Source organism: Oncorhynchus mykiss, chromosome 21, assembly GCF_057628025.1.
Source record: "Oncorhynchus mykiss isolate SJ-2025 chromosome 21, ASM5762802v1, whole genome shotgun sequence".
Lineage (NCBI taxonomy): Eukaryota > Metazoa > Chordata > Actinopteri > Salmoniformes > Salmonidae > Oncorhynchus > Oncorhynchus mykiss.
In genome coordinates, this window is record NC_143042.1 from 37,064,021 (window position 1) to 37,081,316 (window position 17,296).

Below are 17,296 nucleotides of genomic sequence, written 5' to 3' on the forward strand. Positions count from 1 at the left end.
TGTAAGTGTTGCACTATGCATGCGGGTGTAGTCAATACTTGTATATTTAACCTTCTAGATTAGAATTGAGTGCATGTGTGACATCTGGATGGTTTGTTTATAGCCTAATGTTTATCTAGAATTATTAGGCGGCAGGTAGCTTAGTGGTTAGTGCATTTGGCCAGTACACAAAACATTGCTAGTTCAAATCCCCGAGCCGACTAGGTATAAAATCTGCTCTTCCCTTGAGCTAGGCACTTAACCCTTGCTCCAGGGTCACGGTCAGTAATGAATCCCTTACCGTTGGTGTCTCTGGGGGAGTGGGATGTGCAACAACAAATCTATTTCATGCCACACTTTTACAGTTTACACTCCCTTATACATGTTTGACAGAGGATAAACATAAGCATCCCCAATTTGACTTTTTTGATATAACATTATAGAAATGTCTGTTTTGGCCTTTTAGATTCTATATGTTCTAAAGCATCATGTAATGCCTAATTTAGTAACTACAGTGGAGGGATAGACCATTAAGACTTCTAAATGACTATTTACTCCTATGCATCTCAAGCACTATGGCTATTGACTAGAAGCATCATTAAAGAAGTAAAGTGAAGGAGAGGCTAATTATACACTATGCTTGCATCTGAAAAAGGAGGGAATGGAACGTTGTACTGTATTTTCTGCTTTAATAAAAATGTGAGAATAGTTTACACATTGGACAATCACAGTTTTTACACATCATACAAGTATATAGCAGCATATAGTTAATACTGTTGATTTTCTATATGAAAAAATACAGCTTTATTTTACAATGTATCGGGTTTGTTTTTTGAGAGGCAAATGCATGGTTTACAATTATGAAATAATTATACAAAACTCTCATTTGAGAGCAAGCGCTTTCACGCTGGACTTCTTAAAAATGAAAATATCCTGATTTTCTTTTCCTGTAAAGTGGAGAGAAAAAGAGAATTAGACTACAGCTTTTTTTTTTATCGCATTTTCAAATCCTTTTCTTTCTGGCCTGAGCTTTTAAATGGAGAACAACATTGCCATTAGCCAGTATAGATGTCCTATTGGTGCCCTCCTGTTTTGCGCTGACTGTTGGGGTTTTAAAAAGCCCCGTTGGCTGTTCTCCATGTGAGAAAGCTTCACAATAAATGGATAGCCCTACAGCGTAGCTGAGCCAAATGGGTTATATGATGACTCCGTGGAGACAGAAGTGAGTGGTTTCTCAATCAGTTATACCTGTCAGCCTTAAGTTTTACAGTACATTGGAACGGACTCGAAGGCAGTGGCGGCTGGTGGGGGAAGCTATAGGAGAGCCTGCTCATTGTAATGAATGGTATGGATTAAATGGAACGGAGTCAAATGTGGTTTCCAAATCTGTCTGATACCATTCCATTACAGCCATTACAATGACGTCATCACTCTATAGCTACTCCCACCAGCCTCCACTGCTCAACAGAGTTCCCACAACTGACTCCCAAAGCTGAGTTTTTTCTTTAAAAAAATAAATAATAGGTAGAGATTCCAAGAATTCACATTGTCAGGAAAAAATCAACGTGGTCAGATGAGAAGAGCGTTCTGTTTTCGAGTGGTGCAGTATATCTACTTCCAATTAAGCTGACATGTGCTGAGTTAGTACTGGGCCTCTATCTCTATCCACCCACACCTTGGCCTACCTCCAACAGAGGGAGAGCTGAGGTGAGAGACACCTGGGTTCAATTACTATTTGAAATCTTTCAAATACTTTGAGTGCTTGCTCTAGCCTGCCTAGAATGCCAGATGGGGTGGGTTTGCCGTTTTGGGACTATTCTATTAGCCTTTAAGCCAGGCAAGCTCAATCAAGCACTGGTAAAGTATGTGAAATGATTTCTAGTAGTATCTGAACCCAGGTCTGGTGAGAGTGCTCCTCTCCCCCACTCATATTACAGAGAGATTGTATAGTGCACTTTGGAATACTGTGCTAGTGTGCGTCTCAAATGATGACACAAACAAAGCCTCATCAGGGAAAAAGGAAGTGGAGTGCATATTATTTCCTGGGAAATGTTGCTTTGTCATTCTATCCAGTCTAGGGATACTCAAGCACACTAGTTCTGTGGGTGGTCTGATAGTACTAGTATGTGTATTTGCAGGAACGACAGTAAGTACAGTATTGTGTGAACATGCATGTGTTGATTGTCAGTTTGTGTGTGAATGTGAGAAGGGATTTGTGTGTATTTGTGAGGATGTACTTATGTTTGTAGTGTGAGTCTGTCTGTCTCCGTGTGTGTATGTTTGTCCTCTCACCTCGAGCAGTCGTGCCCGTTCCATCCTGGACTACATTGACACCGGTTAGGCCTGATACACCTTCCACCATTCAGACAGGGCGACAAGCACACCGCTGTGAAAACACACGCACTGTCAAGACCTCTGTAAACCCTTCATTCAACACGAACAAGCTCGCACACACCCACTCACCCACACACAAACACACACAGGTGTGGACACACACACACACACACACATTCAGTAAATGTCATTATCAGGATCTCAACTACAAGACTTCCTCATAATAAAACATGTTCACTGGTAGAACCCTTATAGTCCGCCACAGTGGACATAATACCCATAAAATCATGGAAATTGTTCCAATGATTTTTCCACCATAAAGTTTTCAAATTAAGACGTTTTCGCATGAGTAATCAATGACACAGGCGAAATGGGAATGCGGTCATCCCTCCGTGCAGCATGACTTGTGCTCACCCTTTTTCTAGGTACACTTAAATATGGAAAGAGCATATGGAAAGAGTGCCTGTGACGAGACTTCCACTTTTGGACGTTAACAAGGTGACACTCTTACTTAACTCCTCCACATTTACAGGATTGGTTGAACAGTGCAGAGAGAACCTCCACCGACAGTTTTTTTTTCTTCCTTTCGAAACCAGTGGAGAGGATCTACAGTTGAAGTCGGAAGTTTACATACACTTCGGTTGGAGTCATTAAAACTAATATTTCAACCACTCCACAACTTTCTTGTTAACAAACTATAGTTTTGGCAAGTCGGTTAGGACATCTACTGTGTGCATGACACAAGTAATTTTTCCAACAATTGTTTACAGATTATTTCACTTATAATTCACTGTATCACAATTCCAGTGGGTCAGAACTTTACATACACTAAATTGACTGGGCCTTTAAACAGCTTGGAAAATTCCAGAAAATGATGTCATGGCTTTAGAGTCAATTGGAGGTGTACATGTGGATGTATTTCAAGGCCTACCTTCAAACTCAGTGCCTCTTTGCTTGACATCATAGGAAAATCAAAAGAAATCAGCCAAGACCTCAGAATTTCCAAACGCCTAAAGGTACCACGTTCATCTGTACAAACAATAGTACGCAAGTATAAACACCATGGGACCACGCAGCTGTCATACCACTCAGGAAGGAGATGCATTCTGTCTCCTAGAGAGGAATGTACTTTGGTACGAAAAGTGCAAATCATTCCCAGAACAACAGCAAACGACCTTGTGAAGATGCTGTAGGAAACAGTTACAAAAGTATCTATATCCACAGTTAAACAAGTCCTATATTGACATAACCTGAAAGGCCGCTCGGCAAGAAAGAAGCCACTGCTCCAAAACTGACATAAAAAAGCCAGACTACGGTTTGCAACTGCACATGGTGACAAAGATAGTGCTTTTTGGAGAAATGTCCTCTGGTCTGATGAAACAAAAATAGAACTGTTTGGCCATAATGACCATTGTTATGTTTGGATGAAAAATGGGGAGGCTTGCAAGCCAAAGAACACCATCCCAACCGTGAAGCACGGCGGTGGCAGCATCATGTTGTGGGGGTGCTTTTCTGCAGGAGGGACTGGTGCACTTCACAAAATAGATGGCATCATGAGTTAGGAAAAGTATGTGGATATATTGAAGCAACATCTCAAGACATCAGTCAGGAAGTTAAAGCTTGGTCACAAATGGGTCTTCCAAAAGGACAATGACCCCAAGCATACTTCCAAAGTTGTGGCAAAATGGCTTAAGGACAACAAAGTCAAGTGGAGTGGCCATCACAAAGTCCTGACCTCAATCCTATAGAAAATTTGTGGGCAGAACTGAAAAAGCGTGTGCGAGCAAGGAGGCCAACAAACCTGACTGAGTTACACCAGCTCTGTCAGGAGGAATGGGCCAAAATTCACCCAACTTATTGTGGGAAGCTTGTGGAAGGCTACCCGAAACGTTTTACCCAAGTTAAACAATTTAAAGGCAATTCTACCAAATACTAATTGAGTGTATGTAAACTTCTGACCCACTGGGAATGTAATGTACATGGGGCCACAGTGTCTCCTGACCCCTCCTGTCTCAGCCTCCAGTATTTATGCTGCAGTAGTTTATGTGTCGGGGGGCTAGGGTCAATTTGTTATATCTGGAGTACTTCTCCTGTCTTATCCGGTGTCCTGTGTGAATTTAAGTATGCTCTCTCTCTTTCTCTCTTTCTCTCAGAGGACCTGAGCCCTAGGACCATGCCTCAGGACTACTTGGCATGATGACTCCTTGCTGTCCCCAGTCCACCTGGCCGAGCTGCTGCTCCAGTTTTAACTGTTCTGTCTGCGGATATGGAACCCTAACCAGTTCACTGGACGTGCTACCTGTCCCAGACCTGTTGTTTTCAACTCTCTAGAGACAGCAGGAGTGATAGAGATACTCTTAATGATCGGCTATGAAAAGCCAACTGACATTTACTCCTGAGGTGCTGACTTGCTGCACCCTCGACAACTACTGTGATTATTACTATTTGACCATGCTGATCATTTATGAACATTTTAACATCTTGGCCATGTTCTGTTATAATCTCTACCCGGCACAGCCAGAAGAGGACTGGCCACCCCTCATAGCCTGGTTCCTCTCTAGGTTTCTTCCTAGGTTTTGGCCTTTCTAGGGAGTTTTTCCTAGTCACTGTGCTTCTACACCTGCACTGCTTGCTGTTTGGGGTTTTTGGCTGGGTTTCTAGGCTGGGTTTCTGTACAGCACTTTGAGATATCAGCTGATGTACAAAGGGCTATATAAATACATTTGATTTGATGAGCGAAATAAAAGCTGAAATAAATCATTCTCTTTACTATTATTCTGACATTTCACATTCTTAAAATAAAGCGGTGATCCTAACTGACTGAATCTTTACTAGGATTAAATGTCAGGAATTGTGAAAAACTGAGTTGAAATGTATTTGGCTAAGGTGTATGTAAACTTCCGAATTCAACTGTATATGTAGTTTCAGGCGTTTCTTTTACACCTGCTACGTTAAATTACATGATCACTATTAGTAGTGCTTTCCACATTCATATTCTCCTGAAATGCATACCAAAACTACATTCACACAGAAAGAGGACATGAGCAAAGATGCAATGGAAAAGAAGAGACATTAGTTTCTTGTTTTCAGTATTAACCACATCCACATTGAGAGGAGGATGTCATCGTGTGTGGAAAAACCAAAGCATGGTAACATACTGTACATCAGACGTTGTGATGTCGCCACTCGCTGACAATGCCTTAGTAATTGCCCCTCAGGGATTGGTAAAGTTGAATAGAATTTAACAGTAAGCCTAACAATCAGAGAGGTAGTCTGTTTCTACAGGACAGGGTCGGGTTTCTGTCCATGCTTCTATGATGATTGCAGCGTTTGCTTTGGGCTCTGTTAAGGAACAATGACTTTCACAGCAAACACATCGGTTTTCATGGACGCAGCATTACCGCTGCAACAGTAGCTTACAGTGTGGCTTACAGTGTGACTCGCACTGACACAGACCGAATGGGTGGATAAGTACCTCTGATCATTAATTAATTCTCTCTCTGATGTCATCAACACTTAAAAGACGGTTTCTCACCAGTCATTACCAGCCTATAACAATATTCAGTATCTTTTAGACAGATGTCTTAAGTCAGCAATTAAGTCCTATTACTTATTTGAAGAAATATGTCCCTTTATTTGAAGAAAAACATTTGTGACTTCTCACAGTAAGTTTAGTTTCATGCTTTTTGCTTCACTGCTTTAATCAGTGACAGCCTGTTGACATTCTGTACAGTATCTAACACTGTCGCCATAGAGGCAACAAGATAATATTTTCCGTACAAATGTCTTATCAAACATTCCATACAAGTTAAGGCCCCCTACAGAAAGTCAATGGGAGACATCACAAAATGGTAGGGAAACCTCAGGTGAGCAAGTATATAAGAGAAGGACCTGTCTTACGTCACTGAGCTCCTCACACACACTCCTCACACACACACACACACAGCACATACACACTCACCGCTGTGGCAGCGCGTCCCCATCCAGCCCGTGGGACACTCGCACTGATAGGGCGCCACACACCTCCCACCGTTCAGACACGGCAGGATGCAGATCGCTGTGATTTGATTGGACGAACACAAACAGAAACAGAAAGTCATCATCATTTGTCCTTCACCTCACTGACTAGGCCTATGTGGTCATTCACCACAGGCAAGCTGTGTCAAAAGAGCTGCCTTCTCTCTGGCTACGTCCAAAATGGCACCCTATTCCTTACATAGTGTATGTACTACCCTACTGAATAGAAATATAAACGCAACATATAAAGTGTTGGTCATATGTTTCATGAGCTGAAATAAAGATCCCAGAAATGTTCCATATACACAAAAAGCTTTTTATTATTTTTATGCACAAATTTGTTTGCATCCCTGTTAGTGTGCATTTCTCTTTTCCCAAGATAATCCATCCACTTTACAAGTGTGGCATATCAAGAAGCTGATTAAAGCATGACCATTACACAGGTGCACCTTGTGCTGGGACAATAAAAGGCTACTCTAAAATGTGCAGTTCTGTCACACAACACAATGCCACAGATGTCTCAAGTTTTGAGGAAGCGTGCAATTGAATTCATCTTCAACGTCGTTTTAGAGAATTTGCCAGTACGTCCAACCGGCCTCACAACCGCAGACCACGTGTAACCACACCAGCTCAGAATCTCCACATCTTGCTTCTTCACCTGCGGGATCGTATGAGACCAGCCACCTGGACAGCTGATGTCGGTTTGCACAACCGAAGAATTTCTGCACAAACTGTCAGAAACCATCTCAGGGAAGCTCATCTGTGTGCTCGTCATCCTCACCAGGGTCTTGACTTGACTGCAGTTCAGCATCGTAACCAACTTCAGTGGGCAAATGCTCACCTTTGATGGCCACTGTCATGCTGGAGAAGTACGCTCTTCACGGAGGAATCCCGGTTTCAGCTGTACCGGGCAGATGGCAGACCATGTATATGGCGTCGTGTAGGCGAACGGTTTGCTGATGTCAACGTTGTGAACAGAGTGCCCCATGGTGGCGGTGGGATTATGGTATTGGCAGGCATAAGCTACGGATATCGAAGACAATTGCATTTTATCGATGGCAATTTGAATGCACAGAGATACCTTGACGAGATCCTGAGGCTTATTGTCGTGTCATTCATCCAATGCTGTTAAGATACTGGGCATAATGCCAACCCCGAGATGGCGCTAGTGGGGCACATATCTAGGATATATAAACAGGTGCCTTATGAGTGTCTGATTAGGATGTCGTGACCTGTAACATGTAATACCTGACTAAAGGATTATGGAAAAGAAGAAAGATTCATTTTTAACACGTGAACAAACTCAAGCAGAGGTGTCTGGTCAATATGTTGTGAGGCTGCGTCAATTGTCTGATTCATGTGATTTCGGGTCAATGATCAGAGACAGACTGGTGATTGGCTGTAAAAAATAAGAGTAAGAGCAAGCATGCTCTCAACCTACGCTGACTTAAGCCATAGATATATGCAGAGCAAGCAAACAGACGCAAATCCAATTAAAAAAGATGAACACTGTCCCTGAACAGGCAGAATCTGTCAATTATCCCACTCAGAACAAATACAGAGACCATGTTGATAAAAACAAAAAATGGAAACATAATTCCTCGGACAGCGATGCAAGGTGGAAAAATTCTAAACATGTGTTCATGTACTGTGGATCAAACACACGCAAGAGCCAAATACCCGGCATATGGGGTTATATGCAAATTCTGTGGGGGGGAAAAAACGATTTTGCTAAAGCGTGCAGACAAAGTAAGCCTGTCAATCTACCAGAACAGGAGACATGCAGTGATCATAATGATGATGAAGAAGCGGACACGCTACACATGACAGATGTCAATTCTGTTCAAAGATAAAGGATTTACAAACTTAAAGCTTGCCCCACTGGCATGTGATAACTGTGATTATGATCCGACCAGGATGGAGATGCAAAGCTACAACCAACCAGGCAAGGCAAGGCTAAGGCTGTACCATGGCAGGAGGGTGTGAACTACAAGCAAATCATGATGGGGAAACATATGTGCTAAAGTTCCAAGTGGTGAAAACCTTGCAAAAGCTTCTCCTTTCAGCAGAAACGTGTGAAAAGCCAATAAAGATGTGATGTGGGCATGACATTCTCAACATGATGCTGCATTGGAGCAAATCGAGAACTTGAGGTAATACTGAGGTACTATGACCTCTGAGGAAGTGACCCTAAAATGTGATGCAAGTGACAAAGGCTTGCTGCAGAAGGGGCAGCCCATTGCAGTTGCTTCAAGGACATTGACACCCACGGAGCAAGGATATGCCCAAATTGAAAAGGAGTGCCTAGCCATAGTGTTTGCCTGTGACCGTTTTAGCAATACCTCCATGGTAGGGACTTTATCACAGTGCACATTGATCACAAGCCGCTTGAGGTCCTCTTCTAAAAACCTCTTCTATCTGCCCCGAAGCGACTCCAAAGGATGATGCTAAAGCTTCAGCGTTATCAACTGCAGGTAGTATACAAGAAAGGAGTAGAGCTTCACATTGCAGATTTCTTGTCTAGAGCAGCACTACCGACAACTAGTCAGCCGCAATATCAAATCAAATTTTATTTGTCACATGCGCCGAATACAACAGGTGTAATAGACCTTGCAGTGAAATGCTGACTTGCAAGCCCTTAACCAACAATGCAGTTTTAAGAAAATACCTATAAAAAAAGTAAGAGATATGAATAACAAATAATTAAAGAGCAGCAGTAAATAAAAAAGGGGGTAAATATAAATAAAGAGAATAAAGAGTTGCAGCAGCGTAAAAGGTGGGGGGGGTGGGGGGGGGCAATGCAAATAGTCTGGATAGCCATTTGATTAGCTGTTCAGGATTCTTATGGCTTGGGGGAAGAAGTTTTTTAGAAGTCTCTTGGACCTAGACTTGGCGCTCCGGTACCGCTTGCCATACGGTAGCAGAGAACAGCCTATGACTAGGGTGGCTGTAATCTTTGACTATTTTAAGGACCTTCCTCTGACACCGCCTGGTATAGAGATCCTGGATGACAGGAAGCTTGGCCCCGGTGATGTACTAGGCCGTATACACATCCCTCTGTAGTGCCTTGCAGTCGGAGGCTGAGCAGTTGCCATACCAGGCAGTGATGCAGCCCGTCAGGATGCTCTCGATGGTGCAGCTGTAAAACCTTTTGAGGATCTGAGGACCCATGCCAAATATTTTCAGTCTCCTGAGGGGGTATAGGTTTTGTCGTGCCCTCTTCACAACTGTTTTGGTGTGTTTGGACCATGTTAGTTTGTTGGTGATGTGGACGCCAAGGAACTTGAAGCTCTCAACCTGCTCCACTACAGCCCCGTCTATGAGAATGGGGGCGTTCTCGGTCCTCCTTTTCCTGTAGTCCACAATCATCTCCTTTGTTTTGATCACGTTGAGGTTCTTGTCCTTGCACCACACGCTCAGGCTGTCTCATTGTTGTCGGTGATCAGGCCTACTACTGTTAGGCCTGATCACCCTGTCATCAGTAAACTTAATGATGGTGTTGGAGTCGTGCCTGGCTATGCAGTCATGAGTGAACAGGGAGTACAGGAGGGGACTGAGTACGCACCCCTGAGGGGCCCCCGTGTTGAGGATCAGCGTGGCAGATGTGTTGTTGCCTACCCTTACCACCTGGGGGGCAGTCCGTCAGGATGTCCAGGATCCAGTTGCAGAGGGAGTTGTTTAGTCCCAGGGTCCTTAGCTTAGTCTGCTTGGACCAATGAGACTGTTTATGCTCTACAGGCTGAGGTTGAAGATGTGAACCATGCTACTGATCAAAACATCTCCCCGTGGACACGGGATGCTATCAAAGCTCATTCAGCAGAGGAGAAGACTTCTCGAATGCTTCAGTCTTTTAGCCGAAGAGGCTGGCCGGACACAAGAAAGAGTACGCCCATCCTGTTGAGGAACTACTGGACATACAGAGACGAACTCACAATGCAGGAAGAGGTCGTCTACAAACGCGACAGGGTGGTATTACCAGAAACTCTACTCCCAATGATTCTCTCTTGTATCCGTGCGGGACACATTCAGCGGTCAATGCCAGTGCCAGGAAAGCCAGACACTCAGTATTCTGGCCCAACATGACCCAAGAAATGAAACATTTTGTGGTTGTGTGCAGCATATGTAATGCTAATCTACCTAAGCAGCAAAAGGAAACGCTGCACCCACATGACGTACCAAACACTTCCTTGGTCTAAAGTGGGAATGGATCTATTCACAGTCAAGAACGTTCCTTTTGTGATTGTACTGGACTACTATTCATATTTTTGAGAGGTGGAGAAAGTGATTGACACAACAGCTGGTTGCATCATGAACTATTTTAAGCAGCAGTTTAGCAGATATGGCATACCTGACAGTGGTGTAGTTACGGATAATGGGCCCCAGTTTACGAGTCAAGACTTTGCTTTGTTTGCAAAAGCCTGGGAGTTCCATCATGTGACCTCCTCACCCTACCACAGTCAGAGTAATGGTAAAGCGGAGTCAGCAGTGAAAATAGACTCTCATCACAAAGGCTATGCAGGAAGGCACAGATGTGTGGCAAGCCATTTTGGCGTGGAAAAATACTCCCACAGAGGGCTTCGACAGCAGTCCTGTACAGCGCTTCATGTCTAGACCCACTCCCAAGCTCCTCGCGATGTTCAGGCACACAAACGTGCACGCAAGGACAACTCAAAACATTTCTATGACCAGCATGCAAAAAATCTGCCTGTAATAAAACAAGGCCAAGCTGTCAGAGTGCTCCTGTCACCTCATGCCAGGGATGCCACGAGTCTTGGCACATGCATTGGGCACATCAGCGCAAGGTCATATGAAAGTAAAGGGCTGAAAGTACGGAAGGAACCGGAAGGACATACACCCAGTTCAGGAGACCATAGGGCACAGGAGGGCTACATGGGTAGACTGGAAATATCCTCTGGATGGTGTGGGCAGGGCACATAATGAGGAGACGGGGAAGACCCCACCAGGGCAGTTATCTCTGCCGACCGTGCCTCCACAATTTCAGGAGGCTGTGGAAGAGGAAGGAGAGGCCATGAGGCTCCCAGAGGTGCCAGGAGAGGACCCGAGGTTACCAGATGTACCCAACATCCCGGAGGTGCCCAACGTCCCAGAGGACCCGAGGATACCAGATGTACCCAACATCCCGGAGGTGCCCAACGTCCCAGAGGACCCGAGGATACCAGATGTACCCAACATCCCGGAGTTGCCCAACGTCTCAGAGGACCCGAGGATACCAGATGTACCCAACATCCTGGAGGTGCCCAACGTCCCAGAGGTGCCAGGAAAGGACCCGAGGATACCAGATGTACCCAACATCCCGGAGGTGCCCAATGTCCCAGAGGACCCGAGGACACCAGATGTACCCAACATCCCGGAGGTGCCCAACATCTCAGAGGACCTGAGGATACCAGATGTACCCAACATCCCGGAGGTGCCCAACGTCCCAGAGGTGCCCAATATTCCACCAGTGCGACACAGTAGGATAAGGGCTAACATAAGAATGCCCCTGTGGTACGGGGAATATGTCCCTTAAATATGTCCCTTAAATTACAAGTTAAAAAAGGTGTTGATAATGTAATTAGGTATTTTCACTGTCGTATTAGAATGGTATGAAGTGCTCGAGCTAATTATATATGAAAACGAAGATGTTAAGATAATGGGCATAATGCCAACCCAAAGATAGCGATAGTTTTTAAAAATATATTTTTTACCTTTCTTTAACTAGGCAAGTCAGTATTTTCAATGATGGCCTAGGAACAGTGGGTTAACTGCCCTCAGGGGCAGAACGACAGATTTGTATCTTGTCAGCTCGGGGATTTGATCTTGCAACCTTTCGGTTACAAGTCCAACGCTCTAACCACTAGGCTACCTGCCGCTAGTGGGGCACCTATCTAGGATATAGAGTACCAGTCAAAAGTTTGGGCACACCTGCTCATTTAAGGGTTTTTCTTTATTTTGAATATTTTCTACATCGTAGAATAATAGTGAAGACATCAAAACTAGGAAATAACACATATGGAATCATGTAGTAACCAAAAAAGTGTTAAAGAAATTAAAATATATTTTATATTTGAGATTCTTCAAAGTTCTTCCACCTGTTGCCTTGATGACAGCTTTGCACACACTTGGCACTTTTCATCAGAACCCAATCAAGGAGTGCTCTATATACTGTGAATAGAGTGCCATTTCGGACTCAACCCCTCTCACTCGGGGAAAACAATGCACAAAAAGGACGTGAAAAGATTTCACACAGATGGGGATTGGGAATCTCTTTTAACTATGTAAAGTTAATCTAGTCAAAGAGAGTGAATTTCCCAGAGTCAGTGAAATAGTGTAGGCCTTCTCATGGCTGCAGTGTGGATCCACTTTCTCTAACGCAGACTCTTTGGTTGTGATGAGAGTAGGGAGTAAGATCCAAATACCTCTCTCTCTCTCTCTCTCTCTCTCTCTCTCTCTCTCTCTCTCTCTCTCTCTTTAAATTTTCATCTCTTTTTCTTAATTTGCTACCTCTCTCTCGCACACTTTCTCACTCTAGTTCTTTCTCTCTCCCTCTATTATTACAATATTATGTTATTCATGTATTATTACAATATTGTATTACAGTATTATTACAATATTATATTATTATATTATTATTACAATATTATATTATTACAGTATATTACAATATTATATTATTACAGTATATTACAATATAATATTATTACAGTATATTACAATATAATATTATTACAGTATATTACAATATTATATTATTACAGTATTATATTATTACAGTATTATTACAATATTATATTATTACAGTATTATTACAATACTATATTATTACAATATTATATTATTACAGTATCATTACAATATTACAGAACAGAGAAAAAATATATAATAATTTCCTACAATTTTGGGAAAAATTATGATTATAAAACAATGATTATAAAACAATCAAAAGCAAGTGCCATTATTCCATGGGAGTCCTATGGAAGTCCTATGGGAGTCCTATGGGAGTCCTATGGAAGTCCTATGGGAGTCCTATGGGAGTCCTATGGGAGTCCTATGGAAGTCCTATGGGAGTCCTATGGGAGTCCTATGGGAGTCCTATGGAAGTTTTTTAAAATGCTCAGGAGTTGAGAATATTGTTTCATCTAGAGACCAAAAAGCTGAACAGAAAAACACATTTGCAGGAGGGTGGAATTGCATTGAATTAAAGTTATAATAATATTGATTAGAGAATAGAGTGCAGTGCATCATGATAGATTTGAGATTGCTATAGTGAGAAATCTAATAAGAGACTATCACTCTTACTTTGAGAGACTGCCAAACACATTATGTGCATTTCCTAGGCACATTTTCAATTACTGGAAATCACATGACATTATTTCTCCAAAACGACTGATGGAAGTGCATGCTGAGTCATAATGGAAGCAGAGTGCTGAGTAAGTGTTATGAATTTTATGAATAATGACTAAATAATGTACACATTTAATTAGAACTATAACTAATTGAATTCTACCCTGTTTCACTATATCTGATTAATAGTGTTAGTTCATAAGAAAGAGGTTATGTAGCATCAACAAGGAGTAATTAAACATAATAAACACAGCTCCAACTAGGTTGGAGGGGGGAAGAGAGGAAAGCATGTGTGTGCCTAACGAAAACAAAGAGGTTCCTTAACCTATGTTTGAACCAACCCGGCTATAACTCTGTGAAGATAAAATGAGACAGCGAGAGCCCCTCCAGGTTTTCCGTATCTGGGAGGGACTGGAACTGTCAGCTAAGTGGTAATAAACTGTGGTGAGACTTCGGGAGATAATCCCGATATAGTGGGTAATGTATGTGTGTTAGTCTTTTGAAGCCTTTGTCTTTGTCGGAGAGGAGGAGGGACATTTAAACGCTGACAAAATGTGAGGTATATAAACCAATGTACATGGTATTATGACCAGAGCTCTCGGAGATAAACGCTACTGATTCATTTTGAGACTGATCTTGTCAATTTTACGCAAATAAGAACCTTACAAATTCTTATAAATGGACAAAGTGTTTTGCTTTGTTACAATTGAATTGGTTAATGAACATATAGGAATTCAATTCCTCCAACAGTAAGTCTGAAAGATTCACAATACCCAGTGTGTCTATTTTTGTGTAGATACACAGTGTCTGTAATACAGCAACTCACTCTATTACAGGGAGACTGTCTGTTTTTGTTTCTAGTCTGCCCATCCATCCAAAATAAATGTGATTGATTGATAGATTGATTTATAATACTTACGTTCCTCACACAGTCTGCCCATCCACCCCTCAGGACAGGAACAGGTGTTGGGTTTCTGACACACCCCTCCGTTCAGGCACTGTAGCCAACACACCGCTGGAGAGGAAAGGACACACACGCCTTATTAAAGCCAAAATACTGACACATCCTCCAAACAGTCCCCATCTCACAAGTGTGTAGATCAGGGGTGGGCAACTCCAGTCCTCGAAGGCCTGATTGGTGTCACAGTTTTGCCCCAGCTCCAGCTAACACACCTGACTCCAATAATCACCTAATCATGAGCTCCGTTTAGAATGCAATTTGATTAAATCAGCTGTGTTTGCTAGGGATGGAGAAAAAGTGTGACACCAATCACGCCCTGGAGGACTGGAGTTGCCCACCCCCGGTATAGACCGTAGAGAAAGCATTCAGTTAAAATAGCTAATCTTGTTTAATAGAAACGAGAACATATTACTGGTAGCCATGCTGTGATGGGGCCTTGACCATGCCGACTTCATGCACTGGGATAAAGATAGCATTCATAAAGACAGCATTCCTTTATAGAAACGGTTCAATTCATAACTGATGGTGCCTTAGACACAGGCATCACTGGACAACCCTGCTATCTAGTATGTCAAAGTAAAGTGAGTGGAGTGGTGAATGTGCTCAGTACAAGTGACTGGAGAAGCGGAGGGGAGGGCACGCAAGCTGTCAGGAGTAGAGGATGCCCTCCTTTTAGGACGCAGCGGTAAGGGTGCAGTCGCTCTACCTCTGCAGGCGGGAGGGGGGGTCCAGGTCCCGTTCTCCAGACACACACTCCTGCTGTGGCCCTCCATGGCGTACCCTCCGAAACACGAGTACATCGCCACATCCCCGAACTGGAACACCGCCCCCCGCACCACCCCGTGGGCCACGTGGCGAGGGGGGCCGCAGGAGACCCCTGTGCCGAAACGGACGGACAGCCCCTCTGGTTACTTACAACTCATTTGGGCCACATGTTATGTACATGTTATCACATGCCTTTAAACTCATTTGGGCCACTCTGCTTGAAATAATGGACCAACATTGCTTTATATTTTCCCTTCGATAGAACCACCTGGCTATAAAGATCACGTTGAAGGGAGAGTATGAATGCCATGCAAAGATGTGTTTGTGACTCTACAGTCTGCGTTCCTTGTAAGAAAACCCTGAAAACAAACGAATGAGAATCGGTTAGTGTTGGAGCCGACAGGGGAGTCCTCAAAAAGCAAGAGCCAGGCAGACATGCAAATACATCGACATCCACACGCCACATCATACCAAACAGCATTGTACTGTAAACCAACAGTATCACCAACAAACGTGAAAAGTTAGAGAGAATTAAAACACAATGGAAACCATAGCAGCTAGAAGCCCTTAAGGAGTTACAAACATGCTATGAAAGCAGCTGATCTACTTAATGTCTAACCCATTCAGCCAGCCTAACACGCTGCCCCCACAGAGACAAAGGAGAGGAGGTGATGGGAAAAGTACAACAGAAAATAGTATGGCTCCATGCTCAATGCCCAGCAGGAAGGTCATGCGGACAGCATAGGACAACGAATGTGTGATCTTTTATGTCGATGAATAGTTTTTGATGGATTTCTCAAACTGCTATGTTATGAATCGATTCACTTCTGGATAGTAAAAAGAGTTTTGGAAAAAACAGTGGGCTTGATTCAGGATCATGACCCAAATTATCCCAGAGAGAGACCAGTATATCACCTAAGCCACTGCACAGATGCCTCTTTGTACAAGTACATACCGATCCCCACCCTTCATTGGAGAAACACAAGCTTGGAAGCGAACACAGCAACAGTGTCAGCGATTTCCCCCTGTGAATCATGTTTCCATCATCTTTGCTAGTTTACACTTTTCTAACCACTGTGTAGTGGGTTCAGAACGACATGGGATTCATTACGTAAGCAGCTAAAACTGCTAAAAACCTGCCTGTGTGGTTTTAACATGTTATGTTTATGGGTCAAGGCATGTACGTTTCATAACCACTCGTGTGAGAATACAATGTGCTTCTATTGACATCTGACTGTCTTATTGTCTGCTGGGAACGTGGAGTGATAATAGGAGTCGAAGAAAGAACTGGATCTCTTTTCAGGTCATTATTGTAAAAGAGAACGTGTTCTCAATGACTTACAGTTGAAGTCGGAAGTCTACATACACTTAGGTGTAAATTTCTTGTTAACAAACAATAGTTTTGGCAAGTCGGTTAGGACATCTACTTTGTGCATGACAAGTCATTTTTACAACAATTGTTTACAGACAGATTATTTCACTTATAATTCACTGTATCACAATTCCAGTGGGTCAGAAGTTTACATACAATAAGTTGACTGTGCCTTTAAACAGCTTGAAAAATTCCAGGAAATTAGGGCATGGCTTTAGAAGCTTCTGATAGGCTAATTGATATAATTTGAGTCAATTGGACGTGTACTTGTGGATGTATTTCAAGGCCTACCTTCAAACTCAGTGCCTCTTTGCTTGACATCATGAGAAAATCAAAAATAAATCAGCCAAGACCTCAGAAAAAAATTCTGGTTCATCCTTGGGAGCAATTTCCAAACGCCTGAAGGTACCATGTTCATCTGTACAAACAATAGTATACAAGTATAAACACCATGGGACCACGCATACCGGTCAGCAAGGAGGCGCGTTCTGTCTCCTAGAGATGAATGTACTTTGGTGCGAAAA

At 43.0% G+C, this 17,296-nt stretch overlaps 1 protein-coding gene across 6 annotated transcripts in view; it reads right to left on the reverse strand.

Moving 5' to 3' along the window:
• Nucleotides 1-651: 651 nt before the first annotated feature.
• The window catches only part of svep1 (sushi, von Willebrand factor type A, EGF and pentraxin domain containing 1), a 132,941-nt gene continuing 116,296 nt past the window's right edge, over nt 652-17,296 (reverse strand). For 3 of the 6 annotated variants that reach the window (XM_036957867.2, XM_090214559.1, XM_090214560.1), the window contains 5 exons: nt 15,342-15,512; nt 14,594-14,689; nt 6,275-6,370; nt 2,272-2,365; nt 652-926 (listed from right to left, as the gene is read on the reverse strand). In XM_036957867.2, coding sequence (XP_036813762.2) covers nt 896-926; nt 2,272-2,365; nt 6,275-6,370; nt 14,594-14,689; nt 15,342-15,512 — 488 coding nt within the window. In that variant the 3' untranslated portion in view covers nt 652-895. The remainder of the gene's footprint in view (nt 927-2,271; nt 2,366-6,274; nt 6,371-14,593; nt 14,690-15,341; nt 15,513-17,296) is intronic. The other 3 variants (XM_036957868.2, XM_090214557.1, XM_090214558.1) reach the window with 3 other exon arrangements.